The sequence below is a fragment of the Canis lupus genome, chromosome 22 (assembly GCF_048164855.1).
Source record: "Canis lupus baileyi chromosome 22, mCanLup2.hap1, whole genome shotgun sequence".
Classification (NCBI taxonomy): domain Eukaryota; kingdom Metazoa; phylum Chordata; class Mammalia; order Carnivora; family Canidae; genus Canis; species Canis lupus.
Window position 1 is genome coordinate 24,405,429 of NC_132859.1, and position 19,833 is coordinate 24,425,261.

At 35.9% G+C, this 19,833-nt stretch overlaps 1 protein-coding gene across 6 annotated transcripts in view; it reads right to left on the reverse strand.

The window, feature by feature from the left end:
• The window catches only part of ATP2C1 (ATPase secretory pathway Ca2+ transporting 1), a 136,302-nt gene that overhangs the window by 31,650 nt on the left and 84,819 nt on the right, over nucleotides 1-19,833 (reverse strand). For 5 of the 6 annotated variants that reach the window (XM_072792779.1, XM_072792776.1, XM_072792778.1 and 2 more), the window contains 6 exons: nucleotides 18,070-18,165; nucleotides 17,893-17,982; nucleotides 15,719-15,823; nucleotides 10,311-10,467; nucleotides 6,943-7,113; nucleotides 5,331-5,432 (listed from right to left, as the gene is read on the reverse strand). In XM_072792779.1, coding sequence (XP_072648880.1) covers nucleotides 5,331-5,432; nucleotides 6,943-7,113; nucleotides 10,311-10,467; nucleotides 15,719-15,823; nucleotides 17,893-17,982; nucleotides 18,070-18,165 — 721 coding nt within the window. The remainder of the gene's footprint in view (nucleotides 1-5,330; nucleotides 5,433-6,942; nucleotides 7,114-10,310; nucleotides 10,468-15,718; nucleotides 15,824-17,892; nucleotides 17,983-18,069; nucleotides 18,166-19,833) is intronic. The other variant, XM_072792777.1, reaches the window with a different exon arrangement.

A 19,833-nucleotide genomic window follows, 5' to 3' on the forward strand; every position in this document is an offset into this window, starting at 1 on the left:
TTCTTGGCATTAAAATAACTTGCTAGAGTTACCCTAATCTTCCAGAAAAGATAAAAAGATACCTGATGCACTGAAGAAGAAAGGGGTGACAAAATATTTATAACCTATCAAAATTTAAACAGCAGGCTGATTGGGATTATATTACAGAAATTTGGTTAATAAGTTTGTTAGAAATACAAATAGAGGTACTATTATAAAAAACAAAGAACAAAAGAGGATGTCCACTTTAATCATTGGGAAATATACGACACAGGGAAGAAATCATAAACAAAAACATTAAGAACTCCCAGGTTGATTTTTTTTTTTTAATTTTTATTTATTTATGATAGTCACAGAGAGAGAGAGAGAGAGGCAGAGACATAGGCAGAGGGAAAAGCAGGCTCCATGCACCGGGAGCCTGATGTGGGATTCGATCCCGGGTCTCCAGGATCGCGCCCTGGGCCAAAGGCAGGCGCCAAACCGCTGCGCCACCCAGGGATCCCTGATTTTTTTTTTTAACATTTTATTTATTTATTTGAGACAGGGAGCACAAGTGGGGAGGAAGGGCAGAGGCAGAGGGAGAAGCAGACTCTCTGCTGAGCAGGAGCCTGATGCAGAGCTCCATCCCAAGACCCCAAGATCATGACCTGAGCTAAAGTCAGATGCTTAACCAACTGAACCACCCAGGCTTCCCACTAGATGGACTTTATAAATAATTAAGCAAAATTCAGTTTCCATACTACTCTTTAAGTAGTATGGCTCTAGGTCAATAGGACAGAGCAATGTTAGATCTGGAATGAGACTGAATTACAGAAAGAGGAAACTAAAAAACATTTTAATAACGAACAGAGTTAAGGAGATTTAGTACATATGGGAAAATCTCAGTAAGCTGGAAATTTAGAAGAAAAGTTTTTTGCTTTTAACATGGATAAAAGAAAAGCTATTCAAACTAACAGGAAGTAAAACCGTAAGACCAAGTATACATGTTGGTTATAAGAGAGCTCCATAAACACAAGATAAAGTGGGAAAGAAAACAAAATTGGGGGACAAGAGGAGTCCAGCTAAGCCCTAAAACCCCAAAACAATTCATTAATAATACGTGGAGAAAAGATTTAGGTAGTCAAAAGAAATACCTGGAAGGAAGCCCTGGTATTTATAGAATTCCTTTTTAGAGTAACATGAACTAAGTCATTCAACAAGCTTCTCACAAGGCTTAGGTTTTATATTGTTTAAGTCTCTTTGGAATAGCATCAGGGTATCTGCCATAATTAATGCACAAAACTCTTATCTGGAAAAGATGTAATTTGTCCAAGCTGATGTTGTAATTTGTAATTTGCAATTTGCTACTTCCCTCTCTAAGTACCTGTAAGTTGGTTTTCAGAGTTCATTAGCATTTTTATCAGAGAGCCCAGAGAATGAACCAAGAAAGCAAATAAAATGAAACTTCAAATCTGTCAGTTTCACTACTTGTTACCATCTCTGGGAATAGGTTCAGAAGAAAAGGTTGAACAAAGGTCTAATGGGAAAATGTTTAATTAACTGCAGATTTCACATATATTTACTAATGTATACTCCCTCTCAATACTCCCGGGTAACCTAATACAGAATATATCTCAGAAATAAATGTCAGGAAGAAACTAACAGGAAAGGAGACACACACACACTCCCATTCAAATATGGAAATAGCTTCCTCACTAAATGCAAAATAAAGCAAATGCCCACACTGTTCCCAGATGCTCTGAAAACAACATTCATGAGTAACTACAGCTTGAAATACAGAAAAGATAAACGAGTAAAACAGTACATGTCTACTTGTAACTATACCTAAAATCTAACCACAAGTGAGGCTGGAGGCCTAGGGACTTACTACTACTGTATGAAGGACAGTTTGTGGCAATATAAACTAAAATCTTTTCATAGGACAATTCATCAGTATGTGTTAAGAGTTTTGTAAATATGTTGGTCATTGGTCCAATCATTTCACATGTAGGAATTTATTCTACAGAAATAATCAGAGATGGGTACAAAGTCATGTATGATAATGTCGTGTATAACATATTCAATAAATCAGTAAGTAACATATGACCTGAGAGTCACACAGACCTGGGCTCCAGTCCTGATGCTACTGCCATCACTCATCAGATCTGAGACTTCAAAGTATCTCATATTCTCTGGGCCCCAATTTCCCCAACTGTAAAAATGGGGTTGCCTATCTTTTATAATATAGATGACTATTAGAAGTAAATAGATAATGTATGTAATATATACATTGCCTAGCACATGGTAAATAGTTGCTTACTGTTATTATCCTTGAAGTAATTGTTTACAGTAACAAAAAATAAACGGAAGCTAAAACTTCAACAAAAAAAGGACTATATAACCACGTATTTGCTGTGTGTTTATACATACACAGTATACTGAAGCAAAATATTATACACCAACTAAAAACATGTTTTATAATAACTAATGATTTCAGGAATGCTGAAGTTATGTTTAACAAATATTTATAACACTATAAAGGGTCCAACCAAGCTTTGTTAAGCACATTTTTTAAAAAGACATGGGTTAATTTATTATTTTGGATGCTCTGTGAGTGTACAACCTCTGAGTATCTGGATTATATTACAGGCAGTTTCCATTCTGACTCTTACTTTTTTAGGTTTCCAGTTTTTCTACAATTTGAACATATACTTCTAATGAATAAATTTTCTAATCAGAAAATTCTATTATAAAAAGCTTTAGGGGACTCCTGGGTGGCTGAGTGGTTGAGTGCCTGCCTTCGGCCCAGGGCACGATCCTGGAGTCCCAGGATCGAGTCCCACATCGGGCTCCCTGCATGGAGTCTCCTCCTCCCTCTTCCTGTGTCTCTGCTTTTCTCTGTCTGTCACGAATAAATAAATAAAATCTTTAAAAAAAAATAAAGGTCAGATGATAAACACTTATTTTAAAGGATATACAAATATGTGCATAAATAGGTCAAGTAACAATAAGGATAAGAAACTCAAACTGTCAAGAACTTAGAGGCAATAATACTGCCTATCCTTTATGAGGCCCTTCCTACAGAACTTACATACCCACAAAAGAGGCTTTGTGAAGTTCCTTCCTCTAAACCCCAACAGCCAAAGCATCCTAATAAAATAATCTTACACCTAAAGGCTCTGAAGAAGTTAACGAGTTATAAAAAAAGAAGATACTTTCCCTATAAATAATCTGTTGGAAAAGCATTACAATCAAAGGTTTAAAAAAAGGCATTTCAAAGAAAAAAGCAGTCTTTTTCTTTCTTTTCAGTTTATTTAAACTAAAAGAAAAAAAGTCTTTTCAACAAAAGGTGCTGAAACAATTGAACATCCATATGCAAAAACCTGAACTTTAACCATTTAACCCATTTCTCACAACATACACAAAAATTCAAAATGGATCACAAGGGATCCCTGGGTGGCTCAGTGGTTTAGCGTCTGCCTTCAGCCGAGGGCATGATCCTGGAGTCCCAGGATCAAGTCCCACATCAGGCTCCCTGCATGGAGCCTGCTTCTCCCTCTGCCTGTGTCTTTGCCTCTCTCTCTCTCTCTCTCTCTCGCTCTCTCTCTCATGAATAAATAAATAAAATATTTTTAAAAAAATGGATCACAAACCTTAGTGTAACAATCTAAAAATATATAAGACTTTTGGGAGAAAATATAGGTAAAAAAAAATTCTTTGTGACATTGGGTTAAGCAGAGTATTCTCAGAAAAGACATCAAAATCATTATCCATAAAAGAAAAAATGATAAACTACACTTCATCAAAATTTGAAACTCCTACTCTCTGAAAGTGCTAAAAGATGAAAAGAGGGACGCCTGGGTGGCTCAGCGGTTGAGCATCTGCCTTTGGCCCAGGGTGTGATCCCGAGTTCTGGGATAGAGTCCCACATCGGGCTCCCTGCAAGGAGCCTGCTTCTCTCCCTCTGCCTATGTCCCTGCGTTCTATGTCTCTCATGAACAAATAAATAAAATCTAAACAAAGAAAAAAAAAATAAAAATAAATAAAAAGATGAGCCATAGACTAGCAAAAACTATTTTCAAATCAAGTATCTGATAAAGGACTTGTATCTATAACATATAAAGAACTCTCAAAAGTCATTAAGAAAACAGATACAATCTTTTAAAAATAGGCAGGGCAGACACTTCACTAAAGAAGATATATATATATATATATAAAGATATATGGATGACAAATAAGCACATGAAGATATTAAAAATCATTAACTGTGAGGGAAATGCAAATTAAAACCATACAAAGATCCACTTCCTACCTATTAGAATGAGGTGTGAGAGAAAATGACAATCTCGCATGATGGTGAGGATGCAGAGAATTTAGAACTTTTAAACACTACTGGTGGGAATGCAAAATAATAAAGCCACCTCGTAAAACAACTTGGAAAATTCTTAAAAGGTTAAGCATATAACCTTGTGACCCAACAATTACTCCTAGGTATTTATCCAAGAGAAATGAAAATTTATTTTCATACAAAAATCTAAACACAAATGTTTATAGTAGCTTTAGTCATAATCAACAAAAACTGGAAATAATATAAATGTCTTTAAACCAATAAACAAGTAACACATTCACCCAAACACTGAATACTACTGTACTCAGCAATTTAAGAAAAGAACAAATCATTAATACAATCAACATGGATAAATCTCAAAGCATTATGCTAAATGGAAAAAGCAGATCCAGAGCCTCATACTATATGATTCCATTTTTAAAGCATTCTGGAAAAGGCAAAATTATAGGGACAGAAAACAAATCAGTGGTTGCCAAGTGTTAAAAGTAGAGAGAGGAGTTGACTATAAAAAGACATAGAAGAATTTGGGGATATGATGGAACTGTTCTAGATCTTGACTGTGGTTGGTTACAAGACTGTATCCACTGGTCAAAACTTAGAACTGTATATTAAAAAGGGTAAATTTTACTGTACAAAAATGATACCTCGATTTTCTTTAAAAAGCATTAAGTATTCATGACACATTTAAAACAAAATGGTAAGAAATACAAAGTAATGATCGCTCTCCACTCTGTACTTTGTAAATGTAATTCAACCACTTAACCTCCATATACCCTCCTCTGAGGAAAGATGGTTCTTGCTAAAGTTAACAATTTGCTCTCTGTATTCAAATGACTATAAATACTCCAACTGTATCATAAATATTCTTAATGAGAAGACTGACTTCAATCATGAGATTTCATTTCATGATTTGGATCAATTAGATAGTCCTGTCCTCACTGTTCTCAAACAGTTTCATGAAGGTAACAGAAATTGTAACACTTGGAATAAGGCCTTTCCATCTAAAAAGGCTTTAAGTTTAGACCTACCTTTGGTACAATTTGTGAAAGCTGCTGGACATCCATTGCATCTATTTCTTCTCCTGAGACTGACTGGGAAGTTTTGGAATACAATCCCAGACGACTAGCTAAGGTGAAATGGGAGAGAAAACATAATTGAACAAATTAGTTTTGCTTGCTAGGCTAGTCAACATAAGGTTCACTTTATATGATTTGTTATTCATTCATTTTTAAGTAAAAAATGTCTTTATACCAAGGGATCACCAAAACAAATTACTAGTAAGACAAACTTATCTGAAAGTTTAGGGTTTTCTGTTTTATTTTTGTTTAAACTTAAGAATAAGAGTTTTGACAATTTAACCCACCATACGTAAGAACTGAAACAGGGCCAATCAGGTTTTGCTTAGTAATTCAATTTTAATAAAGATCAGAATGCATTTTAAGGAAAGTATCCAAAGCCAGACAAAACATTGGTGGATCTATGGTAATCATGTAGTTAAATGTAAAAGAAAATAGATGTTACAATTTTTTTCAAAAAAAAAATTTTTTTTTCTAGGTATAATCTTCCCAACAATGTTGTTTCTGGTGACATACTCTTCTTAGATAACATAAAGTGTGAAACTCCTATACCAGTCTCTTGCTATATTAATAAAATCAGAATTAATGGATTTTAGCAAACCTTAAATTTATCAGCATGAATTACAATTTATAAATTCCAGGAGATTAACTTTCAGTGTCCTTTTTTTTTCCCCATATATATATGGGGGGTGCAGGCGGGGAAGAGAAGGAAACGGAGAGAGAGAATCCCAAGCAGGCTCTATGCCCAGAATGGAGACCAACGGGGCGCTCAATCACATAATCCTGAGATCATGATCCAACAACTTGAAATCAAGAGTCAGACACCTAATCAACTGTGCCACCCAGGTGCCGTTCAATTCTTACATTTCTTAAGGTAATCTTAAATGACATTCAAACAACATAAGCACATACATGATGTAACAAGAGAATATAGACACAAGCTATTTTCTTTCAAATCAGGTATAAGTCAAAGTCTGCTTTGCAAATAATCCTCAAGTTTAAAGGGAAAACTAAATTTCATGTTTCCTTTCATGCGCAAAATCTAGTAGATTATGAGATTAAACATAATCCAACAATATAGTGGATTATGAGATTAAAAATAATGAACTATTCTTTTGTGAATAAAGTAAATGTGATTTCCTAACAGTTATGTATTTTCAATTAATAGTATTTTTAGCCTAAAATAAATTTTTGCCCACAATTCTATATAGAGTATGAGTAAATAAGAGAGTTCATTTTAATTGTATAATGTCAGGGACACCTGGGTGGCTCAGTAGTCGACTGTCTGCCTTTGGCTCAGGTTGTGACCCAAGGTCTTGAGATCAAGTCCCACATCAAGTCCCCCACAGGGAGTCTGCTTCTCCCTCTGCCTATGTCTCTGCCTCTCAATCTCTGTCGTTCATGAATGAATAAATAAAATCTTTTAAAAAATGTGTATAATGTCAATATTATGCATACACACTTTATATCTAATGGTTCATAAAGCTATGTACTGCAGTTCATTTAAGAAAAGCTATTAAAAAAAAAGAAAAAGAAAAAAAGGAAGCAACGTAGTTATACCAATTGCAACTGCAGTCTCCTGTGAGTCTCCAGTAATCATTTTTATCGATACTCCTGAGGCAATGAGTGTAGTAACAGCTTCTTTCACACCAGTTCTAGGAGGATCAATGATTCCCACCAGGCCAAGAAAGGTCAGCTGTCCCAGTTCAGGACCAGAAGCTAAAGCAAGAACTTAAGAAATAATAAAACCCAAAAAAGAAAATATGAGTCACAAAAGCATTACAATTTACTGACAAAAGCTAGAGACAAATAAATCACTTAAGATTATAACGCTATTATATAATCATTAAATATAAAAATTATTACATGCGAAGACATCAATGATTCTAGATATGGAGTTGCTTAAAGCTATTACTAAAGAATTATTAAGCAGAAAGGCAAGTAAGGAGCAAATAAATGTTTTTACAAAGCGATTACATGCAGCTCCTCTAAACATCAACTATTAGCTCTTTAGAAAATATAATTAGGTATTTGGAGAAACTATGGGTTTATTGAGCTTTGAAAATCAGTTTTAAACAGACACCTCTGAAGGGGGTTGTTACTAATGTATCTTCATCTTTCCATTTTATAGGTCTCCAGAACAATTCAATAGCTTGAAGAGAAGGCTATATTAATTAACTATATACAACATACAACAATTTTGTACATGACAAACCCTAGAAGCTAAATTAATCTGTAAAGTGACTGAACCACCACTAATTAACAGCAGTTTGGATTCTTTTACTCTTTTCATAACATTATTAAGTATTTCTTATTTTTAACTTTGGTTCTTTAAGAATATCTAACTAACACCACCATATCATTACTGGTACTTTCCGGTCATCCTTGGGCACTTAAGATCTAACACAAAGTATTGCTCATTTCCAAATATCATTTAGCTTATCCTCAGAATTCTGGAACTTCTGATAACTACCTTATGAGCCAAAAATGTATCACCATCTGGAATATTATTAGATTGAACAATTTACCAGAGAGAGCACAAAAAAGCACACTAACTAAACATATGTATCTCATGGGTAAACTGAAAAGTCATAACCAGATCACAAGCAGTATTCATTCTTATTCATGCAGAAGGATTAAATATATTTGGAAAACCAAGAAAGGAGAGAAAATGAGTGAAAATATCAGTGAGGATGACAGAACATGAGAGACTCCTAACTCTGAGAAACGAACAAGGGGTAGTGGAAGGGGAGGTGGGTGGGGGGATGGGTGACTGGGTGATGGACACTGAGGGGGGGCACTTGACGGGATGAGCACTGGGTGATATGCTATATGTTGGCAAATTGAACTCCAATTTAAAAAACTAAAAAATATAGAACTTTTTTTTAATTTAGGGGTGGTGGAAGGGGAGGAGGGCGGGGGCTGGGGGTGAATGGGTGACGGGCACTGAGGGGGGCACTTGACAGAATGAGCACTGGGTGTTATTCTGTATGTTGGTAAATTGAACACCAATAAAAATAAATTTATTTAAAAAAAAAGATAAAAAAAAAAAAAGAAAGAAAACCAGGGTTAGAGGCAAACCACTTCTATTCTCCCAATGTCAGAGTAATATACCTAATTATTATGTAGATGTGAGCTCCAAAGGCTTTCACCCTGGAGAGTCACTTGATGTTGGAACAGAGGCAGAAGGCAACAGAAGGGGAAAGTGAGTATCAATTCATGTGTCAGTAAACCCTAAGAAAGGGAGATCAGTTCCTGGCTCTCTCAGTGGAGGGTTAGCCTAGAGGTTAGTATCCTATGTTTGTTTGCTTCCTTAGCACAAATGAAGATCTACTGCTACTACTACTGTTTGGGACAAGGTTAGGTAGACCTTTTTCATGAGGAGGGTCCCCGACTAAAGCATAAAAACAAAACATATTCTAATTTCAAAATTAAGAACCAAGTATATTTAAGAAACTTATAATTTAGAAGATGTAACTTAGGTACATATCAAGTTAAATCTGATGTCTTTCTGTTCCCAATATGGTAATTTCAGGGAGAGGAGGAAAGTGGAGCTTAACCAGAGGAAAAGACATGAAGCAAGAGACAAATGACCAGAACATTTCCTAAAGCCCTGCAAAACAGAGATTTTTCTCCTCTCCCAACTCTGGTCTCTTTCACAATGTCACACCAAACCACAAATACACAAACTTCCATAATCTTTCAGATGATGAGTTAAAGTAAGTGTGAAACCTCTGAAACTTCTTTAGTGTCTCTAAACCCAAGCCAACTTTGGACCCCCTTGCCGTGAGCTGCTAAAAATAACAAAACTCTGCCTTCAAAGCCACAAGAGTACTTTTCTAAACCTAGCTTATTATAAGAGCAGAAATTCTGTAGGTCTATCAAAATGTTTTATAACCACAGAGAGCCCTTGCTTAAGTGAACCATGAATATTTTTTTTACATTAAGTTGCTTCCTCCTTCCAGGACTGTGCTTGATCTCTATTTTGTAAAATAATAAGATTAAGGAAGGCAACTCTTCCAATTTCCCTGAGAGAGACTACATAAGTATATATATTCCCCACAAGCCAGATGACTATCCAGAAGGTAAAAACCAGGTATGGCCCCAACCCTGGCCTCTTCAATCCTACATATACTGTCCTTAACAGCCTAATGTTTGTGTGCATATCAGATCCTCTCTCCCCCATCATTGTTTAGTCAGCAACACAGACATAAAATCAGAATCTGGACACTTCTTTCCTCTGAATGGCAAGGGAAGGTCAGCAGAAGAGGAACGCCTCAGTTTAAAGGACAAATTAAAAGCTTAAAACTTTAGTATTTAGGAAAGTATTTTAGATCTATCAATAATTACAACAGTCCAAATGATGAAATGAGAAATATCACTTTACCTTCTTCTATCTCCCTTCTCATAAAATAAACTTGTCTAAAATAAAATTCCTTTCACCTACTCAGAGGCCAATGCATATCTGTAAGAACTAGAAATTTCGTATTTTGCTACATTCCCAACTTCTTTTATTTTAGGGGTCAAAGAGCCAACTAAAACATAACACTTTAGAAATGGATGTTCTACAAAGCCTGGGATACAGCGTGACAGCTCAGATGTGAAGCACGAATTCAGCTACAATTAAAAGAAGGCATCACTGAGGAGGGTGCAGGAATAGGTGAATGGGATAAAGAGGTACAAATTTCCATTTATAAAATAAAAAAATCATGAGAATGAAAAGTACAGCATAGGGAATATAGTTAATAATATTATAATAATGTTATATGGTGACAGATGGTGACCGTGCCACCATGGTGAGCATTGCACAATATAGACTTGTCAAATCAATATGCTGTACACCTACAACTAATATAACATTGTATGTCAATTCTACTGCAATGAAAGCAAGCAAGCAAGCAAGCATTATCTTGCTGAAATGGCCTTACCTCTGAGCCCTGCAGAGCCCATTCGTGCCTTCTCTTGTTGGTACAGATCTCTCTGCTGCTGGGTAAGTGCCAAGGTTTGCCCTTTGCTGTAGTATGTAGTACAATACTTTATCACTTGTTCATAAGCCCCTTTCATAAAACAAATCTCTGGTCCATCCTAAAAGAAAAAACCGCAAATAAATTCAAGTTTATTTCAATTTATACATATCTGTCACTGGAGTCCAACAATACATGGCATGCATTTCTCATAATCCCAAGGGAAGTTACTCAAGCCTAACTAAGGCTTTGAGTGGCACTTGAACTCTGAAGATTAAAAGCTCTTTTGTGGAAGCTTTCTTTACCCTCTAGAGAAAATAGCATCTACTTCCCACCCTCACCTCCACAACTGAAGGCAATGCTATACTAAGCCCTTTTAGGTCAGAAACTCTGAGGTTGGGGAGAGCCTTACAACCTAACAGGAAAAGGAAAGAAATCTATCATCAGCCCACAAACAGTAATTCAGGCTTTCCATTAGTTGCTATTATATGTACAAATATATATGATCACATTTGATTCTCACAACCACTTTATAATTACGGGTATTATCAGAACCTTTTACTTTTTACCCTAGGAAAGCATTATATAAAAGCTTACAATGAAAAACTAGAGCTGCCTGCCCAAACTTTCTCACCTCTAGTCTTACTCAACAGAGCCAAACCAATTTTAACTCTTTTGGCTGTTTTCCTTGGTATTTATCTCCATGTTATTAAATACATTTATACTGCTACTTTTTCACTGATCAATTTTATACATTGCCCACTGTAACAGGTTAGTAGTTTGGCCACCCCTACTACCTATTCCTCCACTCATCATTACAAAACAGTTAAAGCAAAAGTTGTCAGTATTCTGTTTAATGATTCCTCATTGCTAATCGAATAGTCACTAGAACAGTTCACAAACATCCCACTTCTTGCAGGCACATGACAGGAACATATTTCCCTGCCCTTCTCTCCCACTTTGAAGTCAGGCGTGACTTGCTTTGGCCGATAAATATGAGCAATACTGTGTCACTTCCAAATGGAAATAATGTGCTATTCCTCTGGCCCTGCTAGGGCAGTGTGTGCTCAAATTGAGATGGAGCTCCCACCTGCCTGGGTCCCCAAGTAACTAGTGAGGAGATACTAGAAGGCAGGAAGGCAACAGGAAGGTATGATGATGTTTCCATAGCCTATATAAATTAAATATATTTCTTTTCTTGTTTAACTTTGTCTTTTAAAAAGCTTCTAACTTCTTTTTATTTACTTGGTTTTATTTATACCTATCACTAATTATCTCCAAACTCTTCCATGCAATATAAAAAGCCCTTCTCAATGGTATTTTTTTCTTTTTTTTTTTTACTTATTTATTTGACAGAGAGAGAGAGCACAAGCGGGGGAAGTGGCAGAGAGAAGCAGGGTCCCCACTGGGAGCCCCTTGTGGCACTCAATCCCAGTCATGACCTGAGCTGAAGGCAGTCAACAGACTGAGCCACCCAGGCACCCCTCAATGGTATTTTTCATATGATTAAATGAGCAGGTAAGCTATTCCTTCCACATTATTAATGAAGATCTCCTTCTTGAGTCTTGTTCTCCTTTCTAGTTTGAGTTGGTCGACTTGTAGGCCTGCTACATAACTAATATCCAGGAACTTCCCCTTCACCTCTATCATGGGGATTCTTTGCACTGTTGTCCTGGTTAGAACTCTGGGTGTTAAGTCTTCCTTTTCCTTAGTCTACTGTCTTATGTTGGAATAAAATATCTGCAAGTATTTAAGAAAAGGTGTGTGAGATACAGATTTTGAGACACGGAATATCTCAAAACATTTTTATTCTATCACATTTTTAAGGTCAGCTGAGAATAAATTTCCTCTCAATTTGAAGACATTCTTCTATTAACTTCCAGGCTCCAGAGTTCAGTGTTACTTTTGCAAAGTCTAAAGAAGCTACATTAATTCCTAAACCTTTGTATATGATCTTCCCCTTGCCTACTCACTCTCTAGCCCAGAAGCTTTCAAAATTCTCCTTAAGCATCCTCAAATTTCTTGATTGTTGTGTTTATCCTTTCATCCCACTCTTTAACATAACTCATTGTGCTAAGCAGCTGACAGGCAATTTTATTTTAGAAGCTGAGGTAGGTCCTTCTGGAAATTTTTATGGTGTTATCTGATAAAGTCTTCCCATTTTGGGGGTGCCTGGATGGCTCAGTCAGTTAAGCAGCCGACTCTTGGTTTTGGCTCAGGTCGTAATCTCAGGATCCTGAGATCAAGCCCCAGGGTGGACTCCCAATTCAACAAGGAGTCTGCTTCCCTCCTCCCCCTCCCCCAGTGTGTACCTGTGTGTGTGTGAGTGCGTGCACTCTCTAAAATAAATAAATAGGGCAGCCCTGGTGGCACAGCAGTTTGGTGCAGCCTGCGGCCCAGGGTGTGATCCTGGAGACCCGGGATCAAGTCCCACATCAGGCTCCCCGCATGGAGCCTGCTTCTCCCTCTGCCTGTGTCTCTGCCTCTCTCTCTCTCTCTCTATGAATAAATAAATAAATCTTTAAAAAATAATAACATTGTAAAATATTTAATAAATTAAATAAATAAATGAATGAATAAATAAATATTTAAGAAAATCTTCCCATTTTCTTGTCTCTCTATTACCACTATTAGGTGGATGCTGGCTCTCCTATTTATTTTCTGATTTTTGTACCTTACCTTTTATATTAAGCACCTCTTTGACTTTTTGTTCCACCTTCTGATAAATGTTCTATTTAAGGCATTTTGTTGTCATTTTCTACGGTCTTTGGAAATTTTCTTCATCCACCATTATCACTGTTTTGCTGAGACTCCTTTCTCTGTTGGTTTGGTCTGTGGCTTTCGTATTAAAGACTTTTCCCTAGGAATGCCTGGATGGCTCAGCAGTTGAGCATCTGCCTTCAGCTCAGGGCATGATCCTGGAGTCCCAGGATTGAGTACCACATCAGGCTCCCTGCAAGGAGCCTGCTTCTCTCTCTGCCTATGTCTCTCTCTCTCGCTCTCTCATTAAAATCTTAAAAAAAAAGACTTTTCCCAAGTATCTAGCAATTCCTGACTGTCCATTTACATTAAGACTGAAAAAATTAAAGGTTTAGAAGCTCCATGGGCATTGATAGGTTTACCAAATGATGGCCCTCACTGTATGATGATGAGATGATAACCAAGAGTCAGTAAACTCTACCAATAAGTGATGAGCCCGCTTAAAAAATACTCTGTACTAGGGGCACCTGGGTGGCTCAGTCAGTGAAGCATCCGACTTGTAAACTCAGCTCAGGTCAAGATCTCAGGGTGGTGAGTTGGGGCCCTGTATTGGGCTCCAAAATGGGTGTAGAGTTTACTTAAAAAACAAAAAACAAAAAAAACTGTACTGTGAGGATCTCCCTGGGACCAGTCAGCTTCTCTACAACTCCTTAATCTTCTTACTTAGAGAGTGAGGGCAGGGAGATACCTCCCTGCAGGCATTCTAAGAAAGTGGAGGTATGGCTAGAGACTTCCCCTGGAGGACAGTGATTTGCCCTTAATCACTCTGTTTTCAGTTATAAGCCTTAATTCTGCCCTCCACTCTTGTCTCCAAGATGAGACTTCTGATATTCCTCAGAGATACAAAAAAAAGGGGGGGGGGGGCTGATAATCTGGCCTCAAGAAACAGGAGGTTCTATTGGTTCCTCACCCAGAATTTCAAACTGATCTCCTATTTTTAGCTTTCTGTCTTAGTCTCTATTTTCACACTGAGTCTTCTATACTTTCTATTTTTTATATCCTTTACTCATTGGTTATCATTTTGGCAGGTTCCAGGGAAAAAGTATAAATAAATGTATACTGACCTGCTCAAATGAAAGTCTTCTTAAGCCAAACTATTTGAACCACTGAAGTTATTTTTAAAATTGGTAAATCTGCCACATTTGTGCCAGGCTGACCTCTTCTAGATCTTGAGTCACATCTGTGTATTTGGGTTTTGTTAGTTACATTGGTTGGTTTTGTGTTGTATAAGAAGCTCTTCAGACCAGTAAATGAGAATATAATCACACAAATCTTTTCAAACTTATATCCTGCTGCTACCTATCTCCCACTCCCACAACTGAGAAGATCAATCAAACTGTAACATCAGAGTATAACTTCCAGAGTACAACTTTGGTGAAGTTAGATTCAAAATTGCTGAAGTCAAATCATTAAACTTTATATGAGCTTCATTATCCTGAAGTACTGTGTGATCATACATAAAACGTAAAGAAACTGACCTTTCAAATAAACTCAAATACATACTACAGCTGTATTAACTCTATGTCAAGGGACATTAGATGAAAATTATCTAACTCTAATACAATTTTTGAATGCTTAATGTTGCTAGGTTTAAGTAGGCTCCAAGCCCAATGTGAGATTTGAACTCACAACTGTGAGGTCAAGAGTCACATGCTCCAACTGTGCCAGCCAGGCACCCCTTATGTTACAAGGTTTAAACGTATTTTATTTTTACAGTTTTATTTTCACTTGTCTCCCTTCCCAGGGATTCATAAAAGTTCCTTTAAAGCTTAGATAGAAGTATTTTAACCCTCATGGACAGAGTTCCTGGCAGACATCTAAAAGTTCAATGTTGGCCAAATTGACCTTTCTTTTAAAATCAATTATATTTCCTACTTATTATGGGTGAAGGGGAAATCTCACTCATTCCTGTCTATAGAGACATAATGGTTTCAAACTATTTGCTCACAGGTGAAAATACATAACCAATTAATTCCTAATAAAGAAAATATAAAAATAACAAATACTTTAAAGGCAGAGTAAGTTTAAGCATCACACTATTAACAGCAACTATGAGTGACATAATTATACACTGCCGATAACTAAGAATTCTTATTACACTAACTTTGTAAAAATTTCTAAAGTACCCAGGAACAAAGTAGCAGCTGGAAATATCAGTGCCTGTCATTTTGCCAGTTTTTAAGATGAATAAACCAATATGAATTATAAACATTTGGTAATCACTTTCCCACAAAATAATGTGGTTTTGTTTGTTCTGAAGACCAGACATTCCTACAGTGAAAGAACACAGAGTAACACCAGAGGGCAGAAACCTTTAATACATAGTCATCAACAACAAAAATATCGAATCTGATGTCTCAGGATCTAAGACACTGAGACTTGGGTCTAATTCATTTTAAGCTGTTTGCTCATACAGCAAAACTCGATGTCTCTATGCATAAATTCAAAGAGAACATGAGAACAAGGATAAGTTACTATAAATTATATATACTTTAAAGCAATGGGACTTTGTTATAGTCAATGAGTATTTAAACCTAAAGGTGGATAATAAATACAATGTAGTCATCTATGTTAAACAAGATTTAGTATGTACTCTTTACATGGAAGGGTACCTGCTGTGTTCGATGTACACACTTAACAGCCATCCATTTTTGCTCAGAGCTAAAAGGATATTCAGCTTTTCTGACATAGTCCTGTTGAAGTCCATCAAGACCCATCTATATGGCACAAAAAGAAAGTTAATTCTCACCAACATGTGATTATTTTTTCCTTTAACAAAGAACAAGGATCACAATGTACAGGTAGGCTGGCTAGAGATGAGATACCTGGAGTATTTTTCAAATAATGGTGATAGAATAGCAGTGCTCCATCTATATATACCACATTTCTCTGAATGGCAACATACATGATCAAGATGAAAGCCTGGGTGTGTAGATACAGTGTAAGACATGCTACCTGGACTATATGTAGACCAAATCTTCAACACTGTCTAGATTAAAATCTCTACTGGCTCAAATTCTGGAAGGAAGCAGGATACATATAAATAAAATACCCAACCAACACTGAGCATGTACTTTTATGATCAACAGAAGCTTCAAATTCAATTCCTTACTTCTTAGGGATTCAAATCTATTTTTCCTGTTGCCACTATCCTACTCTCTTACATCCTACCACTTGATATTCTGACTACTACCAGTGTACTGTAGCTGTTCTTCCCATATCCTCTACATTTTCCTCCAAATATTCAAAAATATTTTTTAAACTACTCAAAAACCTAGCTTATTGCTTTTTGTTCTCTTTGCTATCTACTGAAACATGTTTAGACTCTTCTTCCTGGCTTTCAAAGGTCCTTTCAGAAACCCACCATGCAGTCTATTTAACAATCCTCAAAGGGATCCCTGGGTGGCTCAATGGTTTAGCACCTGCCTTTGGCCCAGGGCGTGATCCTGGAGTCCCGGGATCGAGTCCCGCATCGGGCTCCCTGCATGGAGCCTGCTTCTCCCTCTGCCTGTGTCTCTGCCTCTCTCTCTCTCATGAATAAATAAATAAAATCTTTAAAAAAAAAATCCTCAAACTCTTTTTTTTTCATCCAAGTTAATCAATATATAAACTACCATGTAATCTATGATTATTTATTCCTCCATGCTTTTATTCTTGCTCTTTCCCTGGCTTACCTCCCACCTAAATCTTGCCTATCCCTCAAAACTGAAGTCTCAAGTCTGGATTTGCCTTGTTCTTATTTGTGGTTCAACTTTTAAGACTTAACTATCTTCTAATATTGGTCTAGCTTGTATTTGTACCAAGCATGTCACAGTGTCAACTCTCTACCTAAAATGTGAGGTTCCCAATCATAAGCAGGTAGTTTTCACACTCTTTACCTCTTAAAAAAGTTAATATAAGGTTACGTATAACACCACTGTTAATATTGGTTAACAGATTAAACTTCTAAATATCTTTCAAAAAGCTATTTCATGCTATTTTAGTTTTACCAAAAAACAATAAAGAAATGCACTTTTTACTAACAAAACATATTCTAAAACTATCAATTTTATTTTATTAAATTTAATATAATAACCTACATTTCCATATTAAATTTCAATTCAAACAACTTCATTTAGAGATATCCTATTTCACACAAGTCTCAAAATTTTCTAAGACTGCTCTTAAAAGTAAGAGTTTTAATTTTTGTTATGGGAGTGACAGAGTGGACTTCAGGTTTTTCATCTAATCAAATATAAGACTTAGAAGAGGCCATCAATTGGGATAAATGAAAGGGTCACAGAAAACAGCACCCTCTCTCTCCAACACATTCTAATTCTATACTCCTTTTAAGAAATTGATAATGAAGGAAATAGGAAGAGAAAGAAAAGCTGATTTCTCATGATGTCCTTAATATCTTCACATGGAAATACTTAAAGAATGTTGTCTTCACTCATTTTAAAGTTAGCACTTCAACATTACACACATTGAGAAAGCCTTCCACACAAAACTCTAAATATTACGGAAAATATTATAAGAACATTCACTCATAAGAAATCCAATCACTGGTCATTAGTTTGTTTCTTGAATGTAAGAGATAAAGCTATGTTGAAAAGGCTTTATTTTTATCAGCTCTGTATTTCAAGAATAATAAAAATGGTTCACAAACCATTTTGGGGCAATAAAAACAATAAAATATTGTGAGTCTTCTTCATTCTAAACCTAAAAACCTGTAATACTGAAATTGATGACCTCACATTCTCTTGTGAAAGTGATGTCTCATATGTCAAAGAAATCAAACACATACCTTCATTGCAAGAGCAATTAAGGCTCCTTCCGTTGGCTTCCCCATTAGAGTGTTGTTTCTAATTACAGCATCATTGCATACACAACCCGCCTAAGAGAAATATACAGAGACTATGAACCCATCACTGTGTTCTAAGTCATTATGAAAAATCACCTTCTTAGAGAATAAAGTATTTACCTCAACAATTCTGCTAACAGCTGGGTTATAGAATCCATGAACAACATCACCATCAACAATCACTTCCCCAAATGGATTGTAGCCAACACCAGTAACCTAAGGAACATACAGTGAGGTCAATAAATCAATCCATAGAGACAGTGATAATATTTATGAAAGCCAAAAACGATGATGACTTGTGTCATTTCATTTTATACATCTTGATGCTATTAATGTATATACCTAGAAAAGCACATGTCTAAAAGAACATGTGCTTTTAATACATAATTCTTTTAATAGTTAAAAGAATATAGATTCCAGGGTTCCTGGGTGGTTCAGTTGGGTAAGTGTCCAACTCTTGGTTTCAGCTCAGGTCATGACCTCATGTGTCATGACACTGAGCCCTGAGTCAGGTTTCAAGCTCTGCACAGAGCCTGCCTGGGATTCTCTCCTTTCCCCTCTGCCATTCACCCCTGCTGCTTGTGCGTGCTCTCTCTCTCCCTAAAAAAATAAAATCTAGATTCTAATTTTCACCGTAATAACAAACCTATAGTTAATTATATGAATAATTAATTATAATAAATATAAGTATATTGTATTTAATATATTAATTTAATATATAATATATTATATATTAAATTATAATAAATATAACAATGTATAGCACATTTTAAGTAGAAATATACTAATACAATTAATATAAATTTATATTGTTTCTACTTATAATACACTATAAAAGAGTAAACCATGAAAATCTCTAAACATAAGTGAGCTTTAAATTTATGTAACATTAAAAAATAATAATAAAAATAAATTTATGTAACATTACATCTATAAACATACTCAATTTTCCAAGAATTCAATTCCATTTCCATATCTAACATTTGTGACAAACCTGAGACCCAGAAAAAAAGCAGAATTCTTTTGGCAAATATGCAGGCTAGGCTCAGTGACATTACATGATTTATCCTAGCACTTAGAAACTACTTTAACATAGTATATTACATGCCAGTTTTAAAAATCAGAGGTACAGACAAGCCAGATACTTATTCCATATGGCTAGAACTAAGCCAAACAAAAGTTGAATTTCACAGCAAAAATAAGACAGTTTAGAGAGAAATTAACAAACAGCTAATGCTTGACATATGGAAGTATGGGGTTAAAACAACAGAAACTGGGCAGCCTGGGTGGCTCAGAGGTTTAGTGCCGCCTTCAGCCCCGGACTGTGATTCTGGGGACCAGGGATTGGGTCCCACGTTGGGCTCCCTGCATGGAGCCTGCTTCTCCCTCTGCCTGTGTCTCTGCCTCTCTCTGTCTCTCATAAATAAATAAATAAAATCTTTAAAAAAAACCCAGAAATTTATTATACCCTACTTTCCACTCCTGAACTATGCAAGCACATGTTAAACCCCAATGACTCTAAATCATCAACACACACCATATTGGGTATCCTTAACCAAATCTAACACTCTAAATATCAATATTATTATTTTAAATCCTACATAAAATGGAATTAAATAAACTTAAGTACAACTTCTGTCAATTTGTCTAATGATACAGTGAATTGGATGCAAATATAATTTAAAATATGGTACCCTTCTTAAGTAGTGTCAACGAACATATTAGCTAGAAAGCCTGTTAAGACTGGGGTTAGACTAGAACTTGTCCTTACCTAGCTTCAAAATTAACCAATACACATAGAATGACATGTATTTAAGAAACTGCCAAAATATTATTTTTAAAATGAAGTAATTCATCTATTAATTTACTCCTCCCACACGTATT